This window comes from Genypterus blacodes, unplaced genomic scaffold, assembly GCF_046128005.1.
Source record: "Genypterus blacodes isolate CSIRO-AG114 ecotype Tasmania unplaced genomic scaffold, CSIRO-AGI_Gbla_v1 ptg000059l_1, whole genome shotgun sequence".
Lineage (NCBI taxonomy): Eukaryota > Metazoa > Chordata > Actinopteri > Ophidiiformes > Ophidiidae > Genypterus > Genypterus blacodes.
In genome coordinates, this window is record NW_027466871.1 from 1,333,367 (window position 1) to 1,355,298 (window position 21,932).

Genomic DNA, 21,932 nt, shown 5'->3' on the forward strand with positions numbered 1-21,932 from the left:
ATGGCATGTGTTGAACACATGACCAAAGGATAGAGGCCTCAGGCGCAGCGCATCTTTGTGGAGAGAGCTCACAGAATGGGATCATAATAGGGAATTTACACTTTTGTCCCTCGTAAATGTTGAAAAACTCAACTAATCTGAGCCTATTGTTTGGTTCAAGCACCCCGGGATTGACCTGCATTTATATTTAAGCATTAACAAAAGGACAGGAACAAACAAGGACTAAAAAGGACTCAATACAACGTTTAGATCTAAGCATTAAATCTATGCTTTTAAATGTAGACGTCCTGTTTACATTACAATCATTATCTGTCGATGCTCCTGTGAGAAATACCTGCGCTTTGAAATCCATGAATGGAGCTCGACAGAAAATTACACCAACAGAGGACGCGGTTTGACATCCGACGGCACCCTGCGTGAACTGCGTCAAGGTACAAAACATGCCAGACAAAAAACGAGTACAACCGGAAAAACAGTACAAAGTTAGGCAGCGAAAAAATAATTAAACATGTAAGTAATTTAGTTTTCACTGGTTATAGGTTCTCAAAATGCAGATTTATTTGCTTTTTACTGTAAATGTTTTTGTTTTTAAAACTTTTGTCTGATCAATTTTAAACCTCATCAGGTTATTAAAGACGTCACTCTGTCATTGCCACCAGACATTTGTCATTCTTTGCTTTATAGAAATATAGGCTTAGATTTATATGGCGTTGATATGACGGATAAATTAAAATCTTACTTGCATTTGAGTAGATCTATGACAGAAATGTATGTTGGCCTACATTTTAAATCTTCTGAAAATTGTCAGCTTTAGTGTAACATATATTACAATAAGGCGCCACTGAAATAATTGTTGAGACGAAGAACATTTTATACTTGTGTTATAATTGACTATATCGATTATTTATCTCTCCCATAATGAATGCATGTTTTGAAGAGATGGTGTCAGTTTGTCAATTTATGCTTTTATTTTGTCAAAGTCTATAACCGGAAACGGTTTATGTTTCTTTAATGTAGCTTAACACATCGCCTGCTGCTGGTGCGTTCAAAGCGCTCTTTCCCACTCAGTTGGTTTGAAGTGTGTGGAGGCAGAGATCCTGTGCGTCCGATCACTCCGCGTACGTTCACGGTCTCACTCCCGCAAACAAGAACGAATACTTCAATGAACAAACGATTCAATCACCGATCTATGGACGAAGTTGGAGTTTTCTTATTCTCGTAGAACAAACACAATGTGACAATGTTGAGTCAGTGACTGCTTTATCCTTGACGGATTTTCGGAGTATATTGATCCAAGAGAGACGCGAGAATGGGGAAACTTCAGTCCAAACATGGTAAGATTTACCGACGACTGAAACACAATAAAGGAAATAAAATGATTTTACTGATTAAACTAACTAACTAATGATTTTCCCCTTTTTGCATCCTTGTATGTGGTGACGGAATCCAGCGTGTAAGCGGAGAGAGAATCCTGAAGGTGAGGACAAACCAGATCAGGATGAGCTTCTAGTGATTAGGGACTGATCACAGTATCGATTATTATGATCGACTATTCAACAATGCGCGTTTGAATGCCTGCTGATAGTTGTTCTTTTCCCCCCTCCACGTTTCAGGAGACAGTTTTGTTGTGAACGCCTTCCTCCGGAGAGGGATGGAGGAATGTGAGCGGTACAGCGCGACGGAGCACAAGCTGAAGAACATGCAGGTATCTGGCTGTTTATGTGTCACCTTCTCCTCAAGCCCCGAGCACAAATCACCACACAACTGCTTGTTTTGGTGAAATTGAATTGTAAACATCATGAGGCTAAATTCCCCCTTAACAACACTTTATGGGATCAAATGTAAATTACCACTAAGCAGCACACACAGTGTCAAAACACTGTTTATGCTGTATGTGCTTCATGTGTTTGTTTAAATGATCAGGTAACTGTTTTGTAATTCATTGGCAAAACCTGTTATTTAGGGGGTCAGGAGTGTGTTTGCATTTGCCGGAGTGATGAGTCAAACACTTGAGAGTTGTCTGGATGGGGCTGTTAGTTTGTATCTGCCTGAAAGATGAGCTGAGAGCTTCTTGACTGAAGGGGAAGTAAACTGTATCCACCAGCATGTGTAAAGACTTGCCGGCGTCTTAGCAGAGGTGTAGGATGTTGCTCTTGTCTGTCACGTCTGGCTGTGACTCTACGCTTATCCCCTCTGCCTGCACGCCGGATGGGTTATGACAGCTCTGTATGTGAGGAGACACCAAGCAGCACAAACACACACTGAAGCTACTTAACATCTTGAGGCGGAGGGTTCTCAAACTGTGGGATATAAGGTTTGCCCGTGTGGCTGCTGGCGTTGTGACTCAGGCCTGTGTCTCACTCTCAATGCCTCCTATTCTACTGCTGCTCCCAGTGGGCAGCCCTCTGTGGCATAACATTACATCACTTCAATTACAGTGTGTTTTTGAGGGGTACAAGATTGCCGAGTTGTCAGACAGAAATTACAAGAAGTTCACACAGAGGCACTGACAACCTGTAAGGTGGGAGGTTGTAATAGTGGAAGAGTTATGGATTATATCAGGGCTATAAACCGCCCACTGCTGGCAGACCAAGAGAGAACTTTCCTCTGCTCCAGAGGAGATGGAGTTCACACTCCCTGAAAGGAAAACCACCAAAGGCATAAGCTTGGAACTTATTAGTGGGTGGGTCCCTCCTTCACGTCTATCAGTGTCATGCCTCTGATTTATTTTGTGTTATTAGTTGGTTTATTGGAGAGGCATTCACTGACCCAATCTGCACAGGTATCCACATAATCAGCCCTTTTGCTTTGACTTGGGGAGGCAATCAGGCGGAGGACAAACTGAGCTGTAGCAGCATGTTATTGCAAACATTGGTTTTAATGCGTAATGATGGCAACAAAGCAAGTCTGATAGCTGTTTTGGTTTATAAGTAACATGATGGGAAAGATACTCAAACATGTGATTGATTTCCAACCCTTTTAAGCCTTTTTCTCTCATTCTGTGGGCTAAATAGATGTAAGCATAAAGTAACATAACAGTTTAAGTGGTTGAGAAAGTTTATGTGTGTGTGTATATGTGTGTGTGTGTGCGTGTGTGTGTGTGTGTGTGTGTGTGTGTGTGTCACAAGCATCAGATGGTAGCTTAAGCAGGGTGGTGTGTGTGTTGAATATAGCCGTCCGTGCAGCGATCAGATCAGAGTGGCTGCTCTCACACCCACAGCTCTATTCATGCCGTTTGAAACGGGCCTGTGCCTACATTAATTTCCAGAGACGTGATCTCTTTAGGGATGGATCGCTTTCATGAGAGAGAGAGAGAGAGAGAGAGAGAGAGAGAGAGAGAGAGAGAGAACCTCCGGGGTGCAGTGACATTAATACACTCACCTTATTTGATTGATATACTTTACATAAATCCTTACTGGTATTGGATTGCACGGATGTTTTCACAAATATAATTGGATTATGGATTCTCATTTGTCTGGGGGGGGGAGAGGTGGGGGTCAACCGTCATTTTTATAAAGTCCAAGTAAAACAGAGGTGTCTCACAACACAGCTGTGATGTTATGATGTCATTTTTAATGGAGTTGGAATTCATCAGGAGGGGTTTAAGGAGTGTTTCAGCGCACGGCTCTCTCCATTCTTAAACATCATGGGTTGATGAGGTCTGCTGATGAACGTATGATTTCATATCGGAGCAGATTGGCCATACACACTGTTTAGCTCTGACCGCCCCCCCCCCTCTTCCCCACCCCCTTTCATTGTCAAATGGGGGAGTTGGATTCCTGAGCTGTCTGGCTGTGACTTCAAAGCTCAGAGCTGCCAGTTAGAAAAGGGCTCTGATATCAGTGGAGCCTCCTCACCCTCACCCCTCCATCCCTCACCCCTCCATCCCCTTGCCCCGTTCTGGAAGGGGGAGCATTTCCCACATGCTCCCCAACGTCAAATCTGTGAATTTCCTCAATCATGCAGTCATTTGAACCCCCCTGCCTCCCTCCCTCCCTCCCTCCCTCCCTGCCTCCCTGCCTCCCTCCCTCCCTGCCTCCCTGCCTCCCTCCCTGCCTCCCTCCCTCCCTCCCTGCCTCCCTGCCTCCCTCCCTGCCTCCCTCCCTCCCTCCCTGCCTCCCTGCCTCCCTCCCTCCCTCCCTGCCTCCCTGCCTCCCTCCCTGCCTCCCTGCCTCCCTGCCTCCCTCCCTCCCTCCCTCCCTCCCTGCCTCCCTCCCTCCCTCCCTGCCTCCCTCCCTCCCTCCCTGCCTCCCTGCCTCCCTCCCTGCCTCCCTCCCTCCCTCCCTGCCTCCCTGCCTCCCTCCCTGCCTCCCTCCCTCCCTCCCTGCCTCCCTCCCTCCCTCCCTCCCTCCCTCCCTCCCTCTCTCCCGCCCAAAAAATTGTGAATGCGTTGCGGCGCTGTGGCAAGAAAATCAGAAAATATCAAAGCCTTTTTAAAATATTTATATTGCTGCATGCCAAGAATCAAGCCTGTAGCTGGCAGGCTGCCCACAGCGTGTAAAACTATATCAGCTTCAAACCCTCTGAAGGGAGGGACGGTGGACAAACAGAGACAGGATGATTCTGCAGGATGACTTGGCTCCATCGTGCACCTCAGAGAGAGAGAGAGAGAGAGAGAGAGAGAGAGGGAGAGAGAGAGAGAGAGAGAGAGAGAGAGAGAGAGAGAAAGAAAACAAAACCTCCCAGACTCTTGACAGTTACTCGCAGGTGTTCGAGACAAGTCGTACCTGCCCAAGCAGCTGGTGCAATGGAGAAACATCACGAGAGGTGAGATCAAAGCGGTGGAGGGGAGAGCAGGTACGGTCAGAGCCCCGCCCACCCTGAGCGCCGGCCAAGTCTCTGCTTCCTTAATATGTGAAGTGCAGCAGTTTGTCCTAAGTGTTCATCAGTGAAGGAACTCTGTGAAGGTTCACTGTGTCTTCACCTCTGGAAACATCAACAGCCCAGGCCCTCACACACACACACACACACACACACACACACACACACACACACACACACACACACACACACACACACACCCTGCTTCATGTTGGGAGGCTTCAGACAGACATGCTTGGATGCTCGAATAATGACAGACTAATTCAAACTTCCCACGCACTTAACCTGTGAGCAGTGAGTGTGTCCACGTTTTAGCTTCCACAACAAAAGACCCTTATTATTCACTTCTGAAAGGTTAATGATATCACACTTCAGGTTCAGGACGGACAGCGTCTCGGGTCAAAAACCTTCCAGACACACATTTGTTTAGACCTTGAGAGTTTAAAAAGTTCCCAAGCAACTCACCAAACAAATGGCTGTAATGTTTTTGTGACGTTCATTTGGAAGCAGTGAATAAGACTTTCCCTTTATATGAAACTCCTCATTTGGCAAAGCGGCTCAATAAGGGATATTTAGTTTGGACACTTTCATCTGGGCATTCGGTTACATCTTCGACTCGCCATGTTAATTCTGACTTAGCAGTATTTGATTTGGATGCGTTGCAGGGATATCTGGGTAATCTTACGGCTAGCTGGCCCCAGATGACATTTTATTATTCAGCACCGAGCCGCCACTTTGATACAGACCTCCTCCTTTGAGTTTTGACCTTTTTTGACTGTAACTCCCCCAAGCTCAGGAGTACGTCATCGTCTCCTTCCTTCTTCTCCTTCTTCTTCTTCTTCTTTTCCTCCTAAAACATTTTCCCCGTCTCATCCCTCCTTCGCCTTGGCCTCGGCCTCTCCTACGTCCCTCTGCCGTAGTGCCATCAGGGGAGACTCGCATGGGTGCAGAGCAGACAAAAAGGTGTGCTCATACGTATACGTGCGTATTGCTTTTGAACGGACTTGAAGGCTTTTGGAGAGTTTGTTTTTTTCCACCCCTCCTTTTTTTAAAATTTTTTTTTTTAAATTGGCTTCACAAGAAGGCGAGCTGTGAGCCTTCATCTCTGAATGAAAAGCATGTGGCTGGCATCCAGAACAGCGGGGTCTTTCAGCACGGCCCCGGCAGACATCTGTTCCTGGTTTGTACAGCAAAATCCTGGAGCAGGGAGAGGGGCTGCGGTGGGAAGAGGGGGGAGGGGTCGAGAGGAAAGGAGGAGGAGGAGGAGGAGGGGGGGTGTTTTTTTCACGAGGAGATATCTGAGGGGTTTTAAAGGTATCGGGGGGGAGGGGGAGTAAATAAAGAGCCTCATCTGCCTTTTCCGCTGCATTGTTTGGCAGTCGCCTCTTCATCTCACTCCCTCTTTCTATTTGAATGGCGAGTAAAACCAACAAGTCTCCCCGCTCACTGCTTCTTTTGGGAACCCCCCTCTCACATCTCCTCGGTGGCCATTTGTCCAGAGCAAACATTCACTTCTCTGTCAGTGTAAACATCGTCACCTGGTAGCCTTCGACACTCGTCCCAAGTGGAAGATGCTCGCTTCGCTCGGCCTTTCATGTCGGAGTGTGTGAGCGCGCCTGACCACATGTCCCCTCCTGCGAGTCAGAGGTCGAGTCCCTCTCTCCCTCTCTCGTCTGTATTTGTGTATGAATGAATGAGTGAGAGGCAGAGGCTGGCCTGTGTGGCCTGTGGCTCATGGAAAAAGACATTAGAACACTGCAGGCAGATTAAATGTTTATTTGTCTGAGGATATTTATACTGTCTGAAGCACTTTGAAGCTGTTTGCTCACTTGAATTCCCCCGTGAGGAGTGCTCCTGAATGCAGCATGGCCTCTCTAGCCGTAAGGAGGAAGCAAGAAGTCGTCACACATACTTTGCAATCCAAACATTGTCTCCTAATGCGACATTTATTCGTAATAAGCATATGATTAGCATAGCTCATGCCTGTAGTGTCTGCCAGCCTCTGTGTTTACAGTTATCCTCCTGCATTGACTGCTTCTTTAAGGTTCAAGCAGACAAAAGTGTGACAGCTGCTCCGGCACCATAACAGCTTCATATCCATAGGAATGACACACTGTTAGTTTATTCAGATGGCATCAGTAAAAATGTGATTTTCCACTCCGGCTTATAGGGAAAAGTGTCTTTAAACAAGAGAAATGACAGCCACGCCGCGCCGCCGCCGCCTTTATTATTGCAGCTCTTATCTGCAGACGTATGGAATGGAGCTCTGTCGCCTTTGGATCCGTCCCAGTCTCATCACCAGCGAGCGCTTTGAAGTGGCTCACTTCTTGTCACAGCGTTTGATGATATTTATGAGATTTCCGTTTGTGCACTTCAGACGGGTATCTGGCTCACGTCGCTGAATAACGCTGCCGCCGCCGCGTTTCTTGAAAGTCACCAGGCCCCTGCAGTTGAGGGCGAGGGGTTTCTCCGTCGAGGGTTCTCAGGGACGCCGCGTGGCCCCGAGACACGAGCGGTCACCGCCGACAGCGGGGGAGACCTCATTTCCTCCCCTGGTGATGAAGCGGCGTGCTGGTGGCTGCTCGAGGGGGGGCTGGCCCTGCTGAGGGTTAACGCTGCTCTGTGTCTGCGCTCTCGCTGCCAGGGGAAAGAAAATACCTGGAGCTGGAGCCCGGTGCTTAGCGCTGACATTTTTGGCTAAGGCCGCTGGATCCAAGTCTGTGTTTGATCTTGTGCATCTCCCAGCCAAGTAAAACACCGGGAGACTCAAAGGTTATTACATTTTAGTGTGTAAGGTATGTTTCCACATAAACCCCTGTTCCCTCTTAGAAAGCTCTAGCTCTTTTCCAAGTGGACTTCATTTCGCAAGCTTTCCAGCAGCCAAGGGAATATTATATTTTTTCAGTTATGGTTGTTGGTGATGTTATGATATGCTGTCAGTCAATTTATTGTCAATTGAATAGATTGTTTTAATTCGAAGCTGATTGGTGGCAGTGGATCTGATGAACCCATCTATTTCCACACATCTTGTACTTTCTTATCGCGGATTGTTTTTGCCTGATTCCCATGGTTGTTTGCTTGTTGTCCTCATGACTTCACATTTTTCACTGCCTCATAGTGATATAAATAGGTCGCTACAAAACATGGCAGACAGGAAGAAATGCCTTATACTCTTTGTGTTGACATGTTATACACACAAGATCATACTATTCACTTTCTTGGATACTTATTAGGTCCCACCAATCCCAAATGAAATCGTAAGGAAACGTTAAAAATGCTTACAAAATAAATGCTCCAAGGTGAAAGAGGAGAGAGGATTCCACTTATTAACCCGTAAATCCAGCCAGAGGAAACTTGAGCTGGTGTGCACTCAAAGGTCACGTGCTGACCTGACATATATTCCACAATACAAGCGAGGAGGAAACTAAATAGCCGGGCTCACCACAATAATGACTTTGAACATAAATCTGTGACGTGACAGCATAATCCAAAAACAAACAAATTGAGGTTGGGCTGCATGAAACGTGCATCTCTCTCTCTCTCTCTCTCTCTCTCTCTCTCTCTCCCTCTCTCTCTCTCTCTCTCTCTCTCTCCCTCTCTCTCTCTGTTACTCTTGTCTGGAAAGCTTTTCGGAATCGCTCCTGATTGCTTTAGAAATTTCATCCTTGCGCCGCATTCCTGAACCTGACGCCCTGCTAGGTTTGAGGCTGGAGAGAGTGAAACGCCACACACACGCACCGCAAAACCCCGGGCTTCCTGTGTGCTGAAAAAAGGCTTCACAAAGCCCAGCGGAGTGCACAGAGAGCTGCAGGCCCTGATTGTTGCACATTGTTGTGATGCTATTTCAAAGTCTTTTTCATTTTTTGTAGTTTCTTCTGATGTGTTATGGAGCAGCATAAACAAGTCTTGGAAGAGTATTAACATGATTTTGCGTTGTTTATCCAGCGTAAACACTTGAATCTGGAGCTGATGTGATGACGGTTGTAGCATTGTTAGGTTTTAGATTTTTCTTTCCTGGCGTCTTATTTCATCTACGGAATTCTTTAGGATGAGATTTATCAAACACACCCAAACGCAGACCCCTGAGGAGTTTCGACACGGCTCTCTCTGCTCTGCTCTTCCCCTCTTTTGGACCCCAGGCCTACACATGTGTAGGTATCGCTATTATTCAGCTCATAAAACGCCACGGTAACCATCTGAAAGTGGTTAGCTGTTGAAACACACGAGCGGCTTCAAAGCTTGGAAGCGTTTCTCTGCAGACAGCACCGAGCCTTGGCCCTCCTTCTGCACATCACATTCCACTCCGACAGGGGGGAATGGCCTCAAAACTTTGCTTTTTGTTATACAAACCCCTGTTCCCGTCATCAAAAACCCTCAATGGGTCTCCATTAAAAAGGAAGTGGCTTATTTTTGTCACGGGTGGTAAAGTCAGGGGGGGAAGTGAGATTACAGGATGACTCTTCTCTTTTTAGTGGAATTGAAAAAGCGTCGGCAGACGTATTTATAGCTCGCACACCTTTTGTGCTCTTTCTATATGTGACAGGACTGGAGGGAGAAGATGAAACGGCGCTGAAAGAGGCCTCTGTTCTCATTTCCTCTTGAAGGCCGCCTTCTTTTCTTCCCCCCACCCATTTCTTCCCCGAGCCCGTCCACTTCAAAAGCTGACCTGGGCCTGTGTGCCATGTAACATGTTTACCTAAAGGCTCATTTCAAATAAACAGCCGTTCTCCTTGAGATGCCTGCACCCTCGTTCCCCCCCTCCCTCACTGAGAGCCTTTCACTGACACCATCTGCTCATGTCAGGCAGTTCATAGAGGAAACACATTCTCCTCACTGTGGATTTCTCTAAATGATAATGCTGCTAAGTGATTGTTGTGGCTTTGTGAGGCGAGCAGTTAAGGGTGAAATATTAGGCGTCAGACCGGTCGATAAAGTTCTCAAAGCTCACCAAGCTCCCACGTCTTTATGTTGATAGGGGCCCTACAGATCCTATCACTTCAAGAATGCCAGTGTATCAGAATATCTGAACTTTTACCCTCAATGTCATGTGCTCAGCCCTCAGAACTGCTCTATCCTGGTAACACTTGACTACCTCAAAGCTTTTAAGGTGTTCTTACACATCAGCACCTTCCACTTGTCAAGCATAAATCCACTTTCAAGAACTTTTTATCAAACATCAACAAGTGTTGCACTAAGAGGGGGCTTATTCCAGCAGACTATGAAGCCTTGTTCCTTTGTATAGCAGAGATAAGATAAGAATATACACGCAGCTAAGCTCGGCTTTACGGGGTCTGAAGGCACTCGTGTTTTAGTAGCCTTGGTTTCCAGTAATTATGGCTGTGAAAGCAGCAGCTCTCTGCTGCAGGAGGAGGTGGAGCTGAGCTGAGCTGCCCTCTGCACCGTCGCCTTTTGATCTCTGCTTGTGCCATGGATGAATTACGTTCCAGAATTTCACACTGGGGAACAGTGTTTCAGACTCACACAGCTAGTCTGTCAGGTCACTAAAGTGCACACATGGCGGCTTCAGTGCAAAAGGAAGAACCGCAGATGTTACAGCCTCACCAACTGTGGCTGTAAAAAGCTCCACACTGAATTAGATGTGTCAGATTAAACACAAACGCTTATTTCAGCAGAATTATGAGCATTCTGAGCTTTGTGTGATTTGGCTTCGGCATCACCCGTAATTGTCCAAATGCTGCTTTGTTTTCTCTACGTCTCATCTGTGCACTTTTAAACATTCCACTTTGTCCTTATTTTCATGGGAAGTGGTGAAACATAAAGCAAAGCAAAACATCCAGTGACCCGCTGGCAGTGATCCATTCTACATATCCAGGCTGCCTTCACATCGCCCGCTGATGATCGTGGAGTCTCCTCTGCTTCCTGTGCCCAGCAGGAGTGTATTTTTAGGAATCCTGGGGAAAACACTTGGTGTTGACCCTGGGATGACCCCCCGTCCAGGTCCAGGTCTGTGAGGAACTTCACAGCCTGGAATTAAGCCTGTTCTTGCAGTGTCAAGAATTCTCCCGGCGTTTGAGACTGGCAACTCTGCAGGCTGGGGGAGACACACACACACACACACACACACAGAGAAAGAGAGAGTTACACAACACCAGTCCAGAGAAAGACAATGGATAAGAATAAGTATTGAAAAAGCATGTAAAAGTGGAGATATTTAGTGTCAGAAACTCTCTAGCGGCTTTCAGAGTCTCACCCAAACTATGTTGGCATGACAGCCTCAAGCTCTTGCATATTTCATAATAAAAAAGAACACAACAATTATGCAAAGCAGCTGTGTCTCCTGGGACTTGAGGTTTGGCAGCGCTGATGGAGAATACTCAGACTTTAGTCAATGAGTTATTAGAAGCTCTGCTGTCTGCCTGCCTGTCTCCTTGGTTATTTAATGCCTCCTGCTGTACTGTACTCTGTATTTTAGCAGTTTCTGACCGGTGAGCCACATTCTCCCTAAGGGCTGAAGGCAATAATAGTACAGTCGAACAGCCGTTCATCCCTTGTTTGCCCAATATATCTTGCAGATGGATGTGTTGAAAGTTCACGCTACATTGCTGCCTGATTGGTCATGGCTACATAAGTTCCTCTTGTTGCAGGCGCTCATATGGATCTCTGTTTCTCTGCCCTGAGTTCTGAGATACCCACCGGGAGCTGTAACAAGTGGGCCGTGGAGCCGTGTTCCGACCCCCAGAACTTGTCCCCGTCCTGCTGTAAGACATGTTTAGGGAAGGCTCGTACCAGCAGGAAGCGTATCCATCAACCCGCTGGCCTTTAACAGCAGGTGGAGCGCGGATTTGAGTATTGCACGTATGGAGGAGCAGCTGAAAAGTCTGTGTACGTGCATGGATTAGATAGACGGCAAGCGTGCGTGCGTGCCTGTGTGTGTGTGTGTGTGTGTGTGTGTGTGTGTGTGTGTGTGTGTGTGTGTGTGTGTGCGTGCGTGTGTGCGTGTGTGAGCCAGTGGCGGTGATGCTGATCTTTCACACTGCTGCACACCGCTCCTTCCCCAACATGGTTTGTTTACATTTCTCCGTCACCCACAGGAGCGTCGTAATGCCTGTAGCTCCACCAGCCTCTAACCGCAGAGCCTCGCCCCTATGAACTGGCAGACCGGCTTTTCAAAAAGCTATGAGTCAAATCCCTAGCAGCTTAACAAAACGAAGAGTGAAAACACTGGTGTCGGTGGTTATCGCACAGGTGAAGGCAATTATAACTGACATCTCAATGCTAAACAGACAGTTGGGAATACGATACTTAGCGCTGTATAGGATGCAGGTGAGAGTGACTGTGCGTTGTGTTGAAATGGTTTTTCATCCAGCTCTCAGAATCCTTTTGTTTACAGGATCGGACAAGGCGGAAAGGCGATTCATCTGACATGTAGAGGCCCTGTTGACTGCGGTTGAGGAGTAAATTATAGTAAACACCTGTCTGGGTGAGATCAGAATACCGCTTGGCTGGTAGAGCAGCTAACCTACGGCGTCAGAGGTGGAGTCTGGAGTTTGGCCAGTGATGGGAATGTGGCGTTCCCCTGGCCCTACCTCACCCTGCAACCTGGTGTTTCCGAGATCCACTGTGTTGTTGTATAAAGGGGTCTGTGGAATGTGGAACAAATCCTCTCAGCTTTATCAGCCCGGGCGCACTCCCCTTATTGGCCAAGCTTAAGAGCGGGGGCCTGCGCGGGAGCTTACAGAATTTCACATAGAGGCCAGAAACAGAGGAACATCCTGTTTGAGTCTAACCGTCTAACCGCCGGCCTGTCCCGCTCCGGCTTTGATACACCGTCGCCCTCTGCTCTCTCTCTCTCTCTCGTGTTTGTTCATCTGTACGGTCCTGTCTGGTTCCTGTGTACAACCTAATCTGGTCTGCAGGATATTTTATTTACATTAACTAACTCAGTATACAATGTGACTTTGTTCTTATCAAACTTACTGTATATTTGACGCAAATCTACGCAGACGTGATCACAGCTACAGATTTCAGTGATGAACCTTCGTTTTCCTGCGGATTACAATCAATCAAATACATTCAGTGCGGAGCTATTATGACATACTATGCTTATAATTTCATATATTTGCCTAACCCAGACTCATGAGTATAATTCCACTCACTGGCATGAAGCACATGGTTTCCAAGTCCCTACAGTGGCCGCCTGTGTGACAGCTGACAGGCGGGCCGCTCCATCACATCAGAGGCCTATCAAAGCTGCTTTAATGAAGGCGGGCTGATTACAGCTCTGGTGACAGATGCAGGGCAGCCGGCCGGTGATGCTAATCTGTGTTTATGTTATCCAGCGGGTCATAATCAAAACTGAGAGGAAGATCAGTAATGGGAGGAGGAGGAGGAGGAGGAGAGGGGGGAGTGGGACTGGGACTGGTGGTGTTGTGGTCCAGGAGTGACTGTCAGAGTTACAGACTTGCGCTTACATAGACAAGCAAGCACGCTCATCTCTCCCCACAGCTGTTGTTATACTAGGACCCCGGAGCTTCACCCCAGCGATTCATGTCCTGCCAAGGGAGAAGTTTTGCCTCCTGTTTGACCTCAGAGTGGGGCCCCGGAAGACCCTGAGAGAGACGTACAGTATCTCTGTCATCTTGGCCGCACGGGGGCCAGTCCAGGTGACAGGATGGCATTCTGCTGTTATCTCACAGCCTTTCACAGTCACAGCACACACTGATAAAATACCGCCAAGTAATGGAGATAACTAGAAATAGAGGCTGGACTTTGGAAACGGTTTTTGTTTTGGTGTTCTTAACTGTTTTGTATTCAAGCATGTCTCAGTTTTCATCCAAGCTCAGGCACATTCTGATTTTGCTGTGTGTGTGGGTGTGTGTTTGTGTGTGTGCGTGTGAGCTGCGATAACTCAAATCCACCAGTATCTGAACATTTTGTTTTAATATTCCTCCCCGGTCTCGTCCTCTAGCTGTGGTCAGTCTGGCTCTGAGCACCATAATTACGCCGACTCGGACTGAAAGCCGAATCCTGATGAAGTTGTGAGGGAAGAACTTTGCTGTTCAACCGTCAAGAGGCCAACATATTGTTCTTTGACTCTCTCGCTGGAGGAAGAGACAGGAGTTGTGCAATTGGCCCTCTCCCTTCAACTCCCCATACTTCCAGCCACAGCCCCTTCCCCCTCTCTCCTCCCTCTCTTTCTCTCTCTCCCTGTTCAGTGTAACTGCACACATCTGGTTTTGAGTCAAGGCCAGGTTGGTTTCTTCTGGAATGGAGGGCTTTTATTTCTCAATGGCCCCATTCCCTCTCCAGTTTCACGCAGCGGTAAAGAGTTTTCAGTTTGTTTACCGAGTGGTGTTCCTTTCATTATATCGATACTCCTCAATCCTCATCTTCATCATGGAGAAAACCCCACCATCATTCCTAATTAATGGGCAGTGGTAGCAGGAATGCTGGTTGGCCGGTGGTCATGGAGGCTTTCCTGTGGCGCCCCCCTAGGCGTCAGTTCCAGGTGATTTTTGTATTTCTGCGTATATCCTGGAGGACTCCCACTGTTAGCCACTCGCCGCTCGTTTCCAAAGGTGCTCGCCATATCAAATGAAGGAAATAACTCAGATTGCTGCTCCGGTTTGGACCAGGAAGTGCTTAGTAGAATGTACAGATGCCTCACTTAAAAAAGAAAAAGAAGGGGGGGGGGAAGCCTCAAACGGGTAATTAAATATGGTAGCACCTACTCTAAGGCCGACTAAGCTGTTTTTAAGGTAATTACAACTTTATATAAGAAATAAGCAATCTCAGAAAACCACACAGCTTCCAAAATTATATGCGTATGCTCCCAGAAAGTATCCTGTTTTCATATTTTGCCCCCCCGGCGTGTGTTTGTACTTGGATACGCATCCAGACATCTGATCAAGTTGCCATGTAGTTCAGACCCCGAGCCCGGGCGGACTGTGTCAACAAACCTCATGTTAGCCTCCCCTGTTTTTGAAGATGTGATTTTTCGAAATCAGTTGTGTATCGTATGGTTTGAAGAATGAGCTAAAAGAAGTGTGTGTACTTATATTTAGGGGGGTGAGCGGGGGGGCGGTGTGGGGGGGCGGGTGGGATAGGAGAACAAAGATGTGTAGTGTTTTCCAGCGGGGAGGATGGGTGGTAAAGGCAGGCAGAGAGGCTGCTGGGGGATGTCTGATGTCACCTGGTAGGGAGCTATGAAAGCTTCCCCTGGTTACACTATCCCACATAAAAGTCTGGCAGTAGGCGAGGCTTTAGGGAAGCTTGGCAGAAGTGCTGCATTAAGCAGGAACAAACATCACACACCTCTCGTCTGTCTCTTATGTCGAGGCGTCTGGAAGAGAGAGATCCTGTTTACACGGAATACTGCCGGTGCATATTTCCAATGCACTGTGTGTTTTCCAGACAATGAGATCTAATACCTCACCGTCTGCCTGTCAGTCTGCTTGAGGTTTCTCCTCCACGCGTTGTTTTTCACCCCTCTTCCTTGTGGCTAATGTCATACACTGTTTATATGTGTGTGTATGGGGCAGCGGTGGATGAAATGCCAATCCTTTACTAAAGAAGATGGAGGAATACAACTGTGATGAAGTATTACTCTGGTATCAAAAGTGTAAAATTATAAAAATCCCTGGAGATTTGGGCTGAAATCCTGAAAAAAGACTGAAAATCATTAAAATTCTCTCAATTCTAACTCCCAGGTTGGCGTTTGTAATCACTTCCATGCGTTGGGATCAGATGAATGATGCGTGTTCCTCTACAGGTGGAGTCAATTCATCATCCGCTTTCCTCGTAAATCAAAATCATTGCCCTATGACGGGAAAACAAAGCTGCCATCCAAATGTTTCACAGAGTTTAATGTGTTTGCCTTTTTGAATTTAATGTCTGAATCTGTAAAGTAAGAGCCAGAGGGGTGCTGCCAGGGGTTTTAGTGCGCTTGAAAAGAAAACACTTAGGGCCCCAACACCCCCCCTCATGTTGTTGGAGGAGGTTCACGCTCACACCATCCTCCCCCCCCCCCCCCCCTCCACACACACACATCATGGCACCACTGACTACAGCCATCATGTAAGTGTACTGGAGTAAGAATAGAATTTCCTCTGTCCTCCTCAAAACTCATACTCGAGTACAAAGTATGAAGTGCGTTTCCAACTCTGATCCTGGCTCTCAGGTGTAATAATCAGGAACTGTTTACTCTAAAGTGCTAACACATTGTGTAGCCTACAGAGTTGTCGGTGATCTGATAGTGAAGGAATGAGGATGGCCGGGTGCCAGAGAGCAGTTAATTACACATGTGGTAGGCAGATTTTGAGCCCGACACCGTGGGCGATGTGGATGGAGATGCCATGTGTTTAGACGTTAAACTGCAGACTGCGGTCCAGCCCAGCCTGCTCTCTCATTAGCTCCCCCGATGGATGTAATGAGCATGGAGTGTAGGGTTTGAAGAGGGGGGGACGGGGGGTCTCGCATGTCTCTGAGGAGCTATGTGTTTGACAGCGGCCCTGCTGGTCCTCCTCCTCCCCACAAGCTCAGCAAGACATCTCCAGATATCTGAATTTTAATTAGAGAGAAGATTCACTGGCAGCAGCTGGTTGATTGATTCATTACATTTGACAGTGGATTCTGTCTCATTTAGAGGTGCTTACCTTGCTCTGTGCGCCCACGGGAATGAGGATGAGGGGAATCAATGGGTTTGCCTTTGATGTTCGCTCTGAGCGGCGGAACAGCGCGTCTGTGAACTCCCTCTCCCTCACACGCTGCCCTTCATTAAGCCACCGCGCTACAGAGACCGGAGATAAAAGCATCCAGCGCCGAGAGGAAACAACAACTTGGCTACAGAAATACCGCAAAAAGATGGAAACTGTGTGTGTACTTGCGGGGTGTGTATGGATGCATACACATTGGTCTAGTTAGTCCATGCGTGTGTGTGCGTGTGTGTGTGTTTAGTGATTAAAGACAGCTGCTTATTTGGGGCCCAGGGAGCGGTTGTCCAGTTGTCTCCACCTCTCCTAGAAGTCTTCCAGAGTTTGCAAAAGTCCACCTCCACCTCTCCCACTGGGCTCCCACACACTGGAGCCAGCAGCAGATAGAGTCCATCTGCCCCCAAAACAAACTGTCTCCTCCACCTGCCCCTCGCTGTTATCTGCCCTCTTCTCCCATCCTCCTCTTCCTCTCACCTCCCCCCTGCGTCTCTTCCCCCTTTGTTTCCTCTTCCCTCCGTTCCTTTCTCTCGCACCGCTCGCCCGCTCTTCCGTTCCTCCTCTTCCTCCCCCCTCCTCTCCCCAATCCTTGCTCCCAATCCTTTGCTGTCTCCGGTGGCCAATTTGCCGGGGTGTCCGAGCCTTGACCCTGACACACACAAGCGGCTCCCCCTCAGCGGTGAAGGTCAGAGGCAGATTACAGGCTGAGGTATCGTCCTCTGAAGTGTGGAATAATCACCGGCTCTGAGATTGTTAAATAGCACCACAGGCCCTGGCGCTGTCATTACTCTGGGAAAGGAGGGAGAGGGGGGAGAGGGGGGAGAGAGGGAGGGAGGGAGGGAGGGAGGGAGAGGGGTGAGGGGCTCATTCACCTAAACGCATGCAGATGTTCCGTCTCTGGCCTCAGCCGCAGCTCTGTTCAAGGTACATGGAGTTCTTTTGTTTTCTAGCATCTATCTGTTTTTTATTTGTCTCGTTTCTCCTTGATTCAATCTGGAGAGATTTTATTTCAAAGTGTGTGTGGAGCAGCTCAGAGGGCCGAGGATGACGTAAACAAGATGAATCATTTGTTGTTTAAATACTTGTGGTCCGGGGCTGTGCTGCTCTTAATTTTCATTGTTTCCACAATCCAATTGTAATTAAAGATTGGTTTCGCGTGCGTGTGTGTGTGTACGAGAGTGTGTGTCTGTGTGTTACACTCTTTGCCTCTGTGTGTGCATTATTAATGTGTGGGATGGGATGAATCCATTGTGGTTGTGTTTCATGCAGGGTATAGATTGTTCACATATGACAGCAGAGCTTTGAGTCTTCTCCTCCTCCTCAGCGCCCCGTCCACCCCTTTGTCGCTCTTTTGTTTTAAGGCTGTGTGTGTGGTGTGTTTAATCAGTCTCATCCTATCTGCACAGAATTTTCCATCTGGCAGTTTTTGCTCAATTCAAAACAAACACACACATGTTGCCGGGCGTTCATAGTGGCGTTCTCTTTAAACAACGCAAATGTTCATCTTCATCTGCAAACGAGAAACATGGCTAAACCGTCCCGAAAGACCAACATGTCCTCCAAAACTCCCCTCCTCCGCTTCCACGGCGAGCAGGACGAGAACAAACTGGTTGGCCAAAGGAGAGTTTAGATGATGAAGTGCATTATGGGGTTTTTTTTTGATGGATGCGAGGGTCCGTTTGAAGGGGCCGGAGGAATCTCTCAAACTTGGCTCGGCCTGGTGCTCGCTGTGTCCCAGACGGAGAAACACAATAAGCGTGCAGATGTTCAAAGTGTTTGGCGGCGGTGGAGCCTGCAGCCCCTCGGCCTCTCATCTGAGGAGGAAATGCTTTAGCTGGAGCTGTTTGTTTTCTCGATGTCTGTGGTCTGGACACTTACATCTCTAACCCCCCCTCCTCCTCCTCCTTTTCTCTCCCTGCTCCAGGAGTTAGCTAATGGACATCTCAAGGAAGGACACTTCGTAGATCATCACTGTCCCCTAGAGGGTGAGTTGGGAAGCACATGGAGTTTCATCTAAGCTTTTCTCTCTCCTGCCTTTTCATTGTTTTATTTCTTTATGAAGACAAAATGAAGACTGACTCACTAATCTTTGCACACATTCAGAAATTACTAAAGAACCTTCTCATGTTTTCAACAACAGCACATTTACAGCTGTTAGTTCCAATTAAAGTATAATGATGTTTTGACCTTATCAGTAAGTCGATAAGTGTAAAATGGTGGAAACCCTCCAGCCTTTTGTGTGTTTATTTACTTTTGTGTGTCTGTATTTTGACGTTGTGCTGTTGTCTTGTCAGTGGTTCTTCCGCCAGAGAAGGCCGAGGGCTGCGAAAGCTACATGCACAACCTGCACCCGGAGGACCTGAAAGACGTCGCCAACAAAACCTCTGGGAAGAAACGCATCAGTCTGGATGTACGTAAGAATGGAACACGTTGCTATAACGCCCCTGTTTTCACTCATAGTGCTGCTCTGCGTAGTGTGCGCAATGGGTGGGCAGAGCACAAAGGTCCAGGGTTTGATTCCTGTCAGCATGAAGTTTAGATGTTCGGCACATGTTCCTATTCTGAGAAGTAGTTTTGCTTTTTTAGTAGAAAGTAAGTTAGAAAGTAAAGCATGCTGGGAAATCTCTCCTCCAGCCACGGCCTTCAACATTCGTCTGTGTGTTGACTCTGCTCCAAACCATGTCCTGATTGAATTAAGAGACCAATAAATAGAATAAATAGATTATAATGTTGGGACCTGCGTGTTTTTAAAGAAATGCTTATATCTCCTCTTCAGTAATCGCTCCTGGTGATGTGAGCTGGGCAGATATAGAACGGTGAAGGAGTGTGTTTCTCCCCCCAGGGTCTCCTCTCTTATAAACATGCCGCTTTTCGCAGAGTGTCAGCTCTTCCACATGCCTGCAGCGGCCGCCTGTATTCCAGACGTTTATTTTTCCAATTACACCCATGTTACTAGATACATCTGAACAAACTTACTGCCAAAAAGTTGTAACGGAGAGTTGTGGTTACGCACGTTTTCCTGGACGAAGGTCATAGCGGTTGGTCTGCCACCGGCTCTTTCCGTCTCTATGCTGCCTCACATGGGGTGAAAGCAGCTAAATTGTTAGTTAACTTATTTGTATTTTACATTACCAAGTATGGAACAAAATAAACTGTTTTTTTAGCTAAGAAAGTTGCAGATAACAAAATCTGAAACGAGTGATAAGAATCTCTCTAAATATGTCAATGGATCAAACGTATTGGACTTTGCTGCCCCCTGCTGTCCAAAACGCCACAGTGTTTGTGTGACTCACCGTTGAGTTCTCACTGTAGACTTGCACAGCAGATGAGGTGATGATGGTTTTGTAGCTAGACAGTAAATATGTTTGTACCCACAGGATTTGGAGTGTGATGTTTCTGTGGAGGACGACAACCGCCAGGAGTGGATCTTCACCCTCTACGACTTTGACAACAGTGGGAAAGTTACAAAAGAGGTGTGTGTGTGTGTGTGTGTGTGTGTGTGTGTGTGTGTGTGTGTGTGTGTGTGTGTGTGTGTGTCTTTGCTTTGTGCTGTGTTCTTTTGAAGGATAACCTAACCTTCTCACACAAACTGCATTCTCCCGTTTGTGCAGGACATGTCCAGCCTCATGCACACCATCTATGATGTGGTGGACTCATCTGTCAATCACTCGGGTCACAATAAGAGCAAGACTCTGCGTGTCAAACTGACCGTCACCCCAGAGCCCAAGTGCCACAGAAGAGACACAGGGACAGGTCAGTAATATGGACACACAACTACAGCACTATTGTTAATATGGATGTAATGTGTAAGCTGTGTTATGAATGAACAGAACAGCAAATTTTAGACTTAAAATAATTAAATGAAATTTCTCTAAATACTGAATCTTGAAAATCTCTTCAGAACGTCACCATGACGATGGACGCTCAGCTGACAAACGGCTCTCCTCGTACATCAAGTGAGTACACACCGAGTACACTTAGTGAAAGTGCTCACAGTCTCTGTTGTCCATTAATCACGGAGGTTTTTGCTTTGGTTTGCTAGCAGAGGGCAGAGCGGCGAGGCCCCGCCTCCTGAGGGTCAGCATTACTGTGTGGATGAGAACACTGAGCGAAGGAATCACTACCTGGACCTGGCTGGCATTGAGAACTACACCTCCAGATTTGAAGGTTAGAACATCTTAATTCTGTATTTCAGTGTGTTTATTGTTGTGTATTTCAGACACAGGAGTTATTGCAGTAATATAAATGATGATTGCACAAACTGACAGCTTTTCTCTAATCGTCCCTCAGGAACCACGCCTCCTCAGGAGGGCCATGTTCGGACCTCCCAAAGCCAGAGCCGCTCACGCTCCCAGGAACCAGAATCCCAAGTTGTTCACCAGCGCCGCTCACAGGTTATCGGCGATAGTTACAACCCTACAGAAGCACGAGGAAAGAGTTCACAGTTTGTCAAATCCCCCAAAGGAACTTACAAAGGCGGTGGAGGGAATAACGGAGGTAGTGGTGGCGGTAAATCCACTAAATGTCACGGACATCACCCGCACCAAACCATCCCGCACAACAGCACCACAACAGGCCACGGGGGTCAAGATGTGTACCACTTACCGCACCAGGTGCAGTCCTCCAACCACCACCAGCACCCCTTGCAATACAGCCACAGCAAACGCTTAAGGGCCAAAGCTCGAGAAGCCATGTCCCCGTCCAAAACCCCACTGTCCCCTCCCACCCACCCCCAGCAGCATCAATCAGTGCCCAGCCTGGAGAGAGAGCAGGCCTCTGGCCAACCTGGGAGCCCTGGCTTTGTGGTTCCTGTGGTCCAGCGCCATGAGCACCATCATCACCATGAACACCACCACCACCACCACTACCACCATTACCATCAGACATGACCACCTTCAGAGGCTGCACAGGACCAACTACCACCAGACCAGTCTGAAGGACTTACTGTCGTCCCACAGGAGGGTCTCCAACTCTGTCCAGGATCTCTTTATTCCCCTCTTGCAAGCTATACAGATATATCCTGAGATGAGATGTTTTGAGGAATCTTGTAGTGATGGAGGACGACAATGGACTAGAAGGATGTTTCTCTGAAGTTATTGTGTAATAACAAAAGATGTGTGGCACAGTTTTGAATTTTATGTAGATTTTCTGCTGGGACTGCTGCGATTGTTACTCATATTCAATAAGGGTACAGATACCAGACAGCAGCAGGTCAGAGAGCCTTTGAGGTCACATCTGTTTCTCTCGATGCTGTGGGTTGACGTCCCTTGAAGCTATATGTCAAATTAGGTGTGTTGTTGTGTGTGAGACCTTTCCAAACCGTGGATCTCAGGTGTAAAGGTGCTGCTGCTCTCAAGCTTTTCACAGAGGCTTCTTCCTCTGGGAGCCCTGCTGTGGACTGAGGGGTTTCCTGACTGAGGAAAAGTATGAAATCACCACTGC

The 21,932-nt window shown here is 47.5% G+C and overlaps 1 protein-coding gene across 2 annotated transcripts; it reads left to right on the forward strand.

The window, feature by feature from the left end:
• Positions 1-1,063: 1,063 nt before the first annotated feature.
• Positions 1,064-21,932, forward strand: nkd2b (NKD inhibitor of WNT signaling pathway 2b). Of its 2 annotated transcripts, none has more exons than XM_076153663.1 (10): positions 1,064-1,334; positions 1,451-1,477; positions 1,614-1,705; positions 18,415-18,475; positions 18,785-18,900; positions 19,868-19,963; positions 20,102-20,243; positions 20,392-20,446; positions 20,533-20,657; positions 20,781-21,932. In XM_076153663.1, the coding sequence occupies exons 1-10, from the start codon at positions 1,310-1,312 to the stop codon at positions 21,377-21,379; spliced, it is 1,338 nt and encodes a 445-aa protein (XP_076009778.1). In that variant the 5' UTR covers positions 1,064-1,309; the 3' UTR covers positions 21,380-21,932. The 2 variants fall into 2 exon arrangements, with proteins under 2 accessions (XP_076009778.1, XP_076009779.1); XM_076153664.1 differs by having other exon boundaries at positions 20,536-20,657.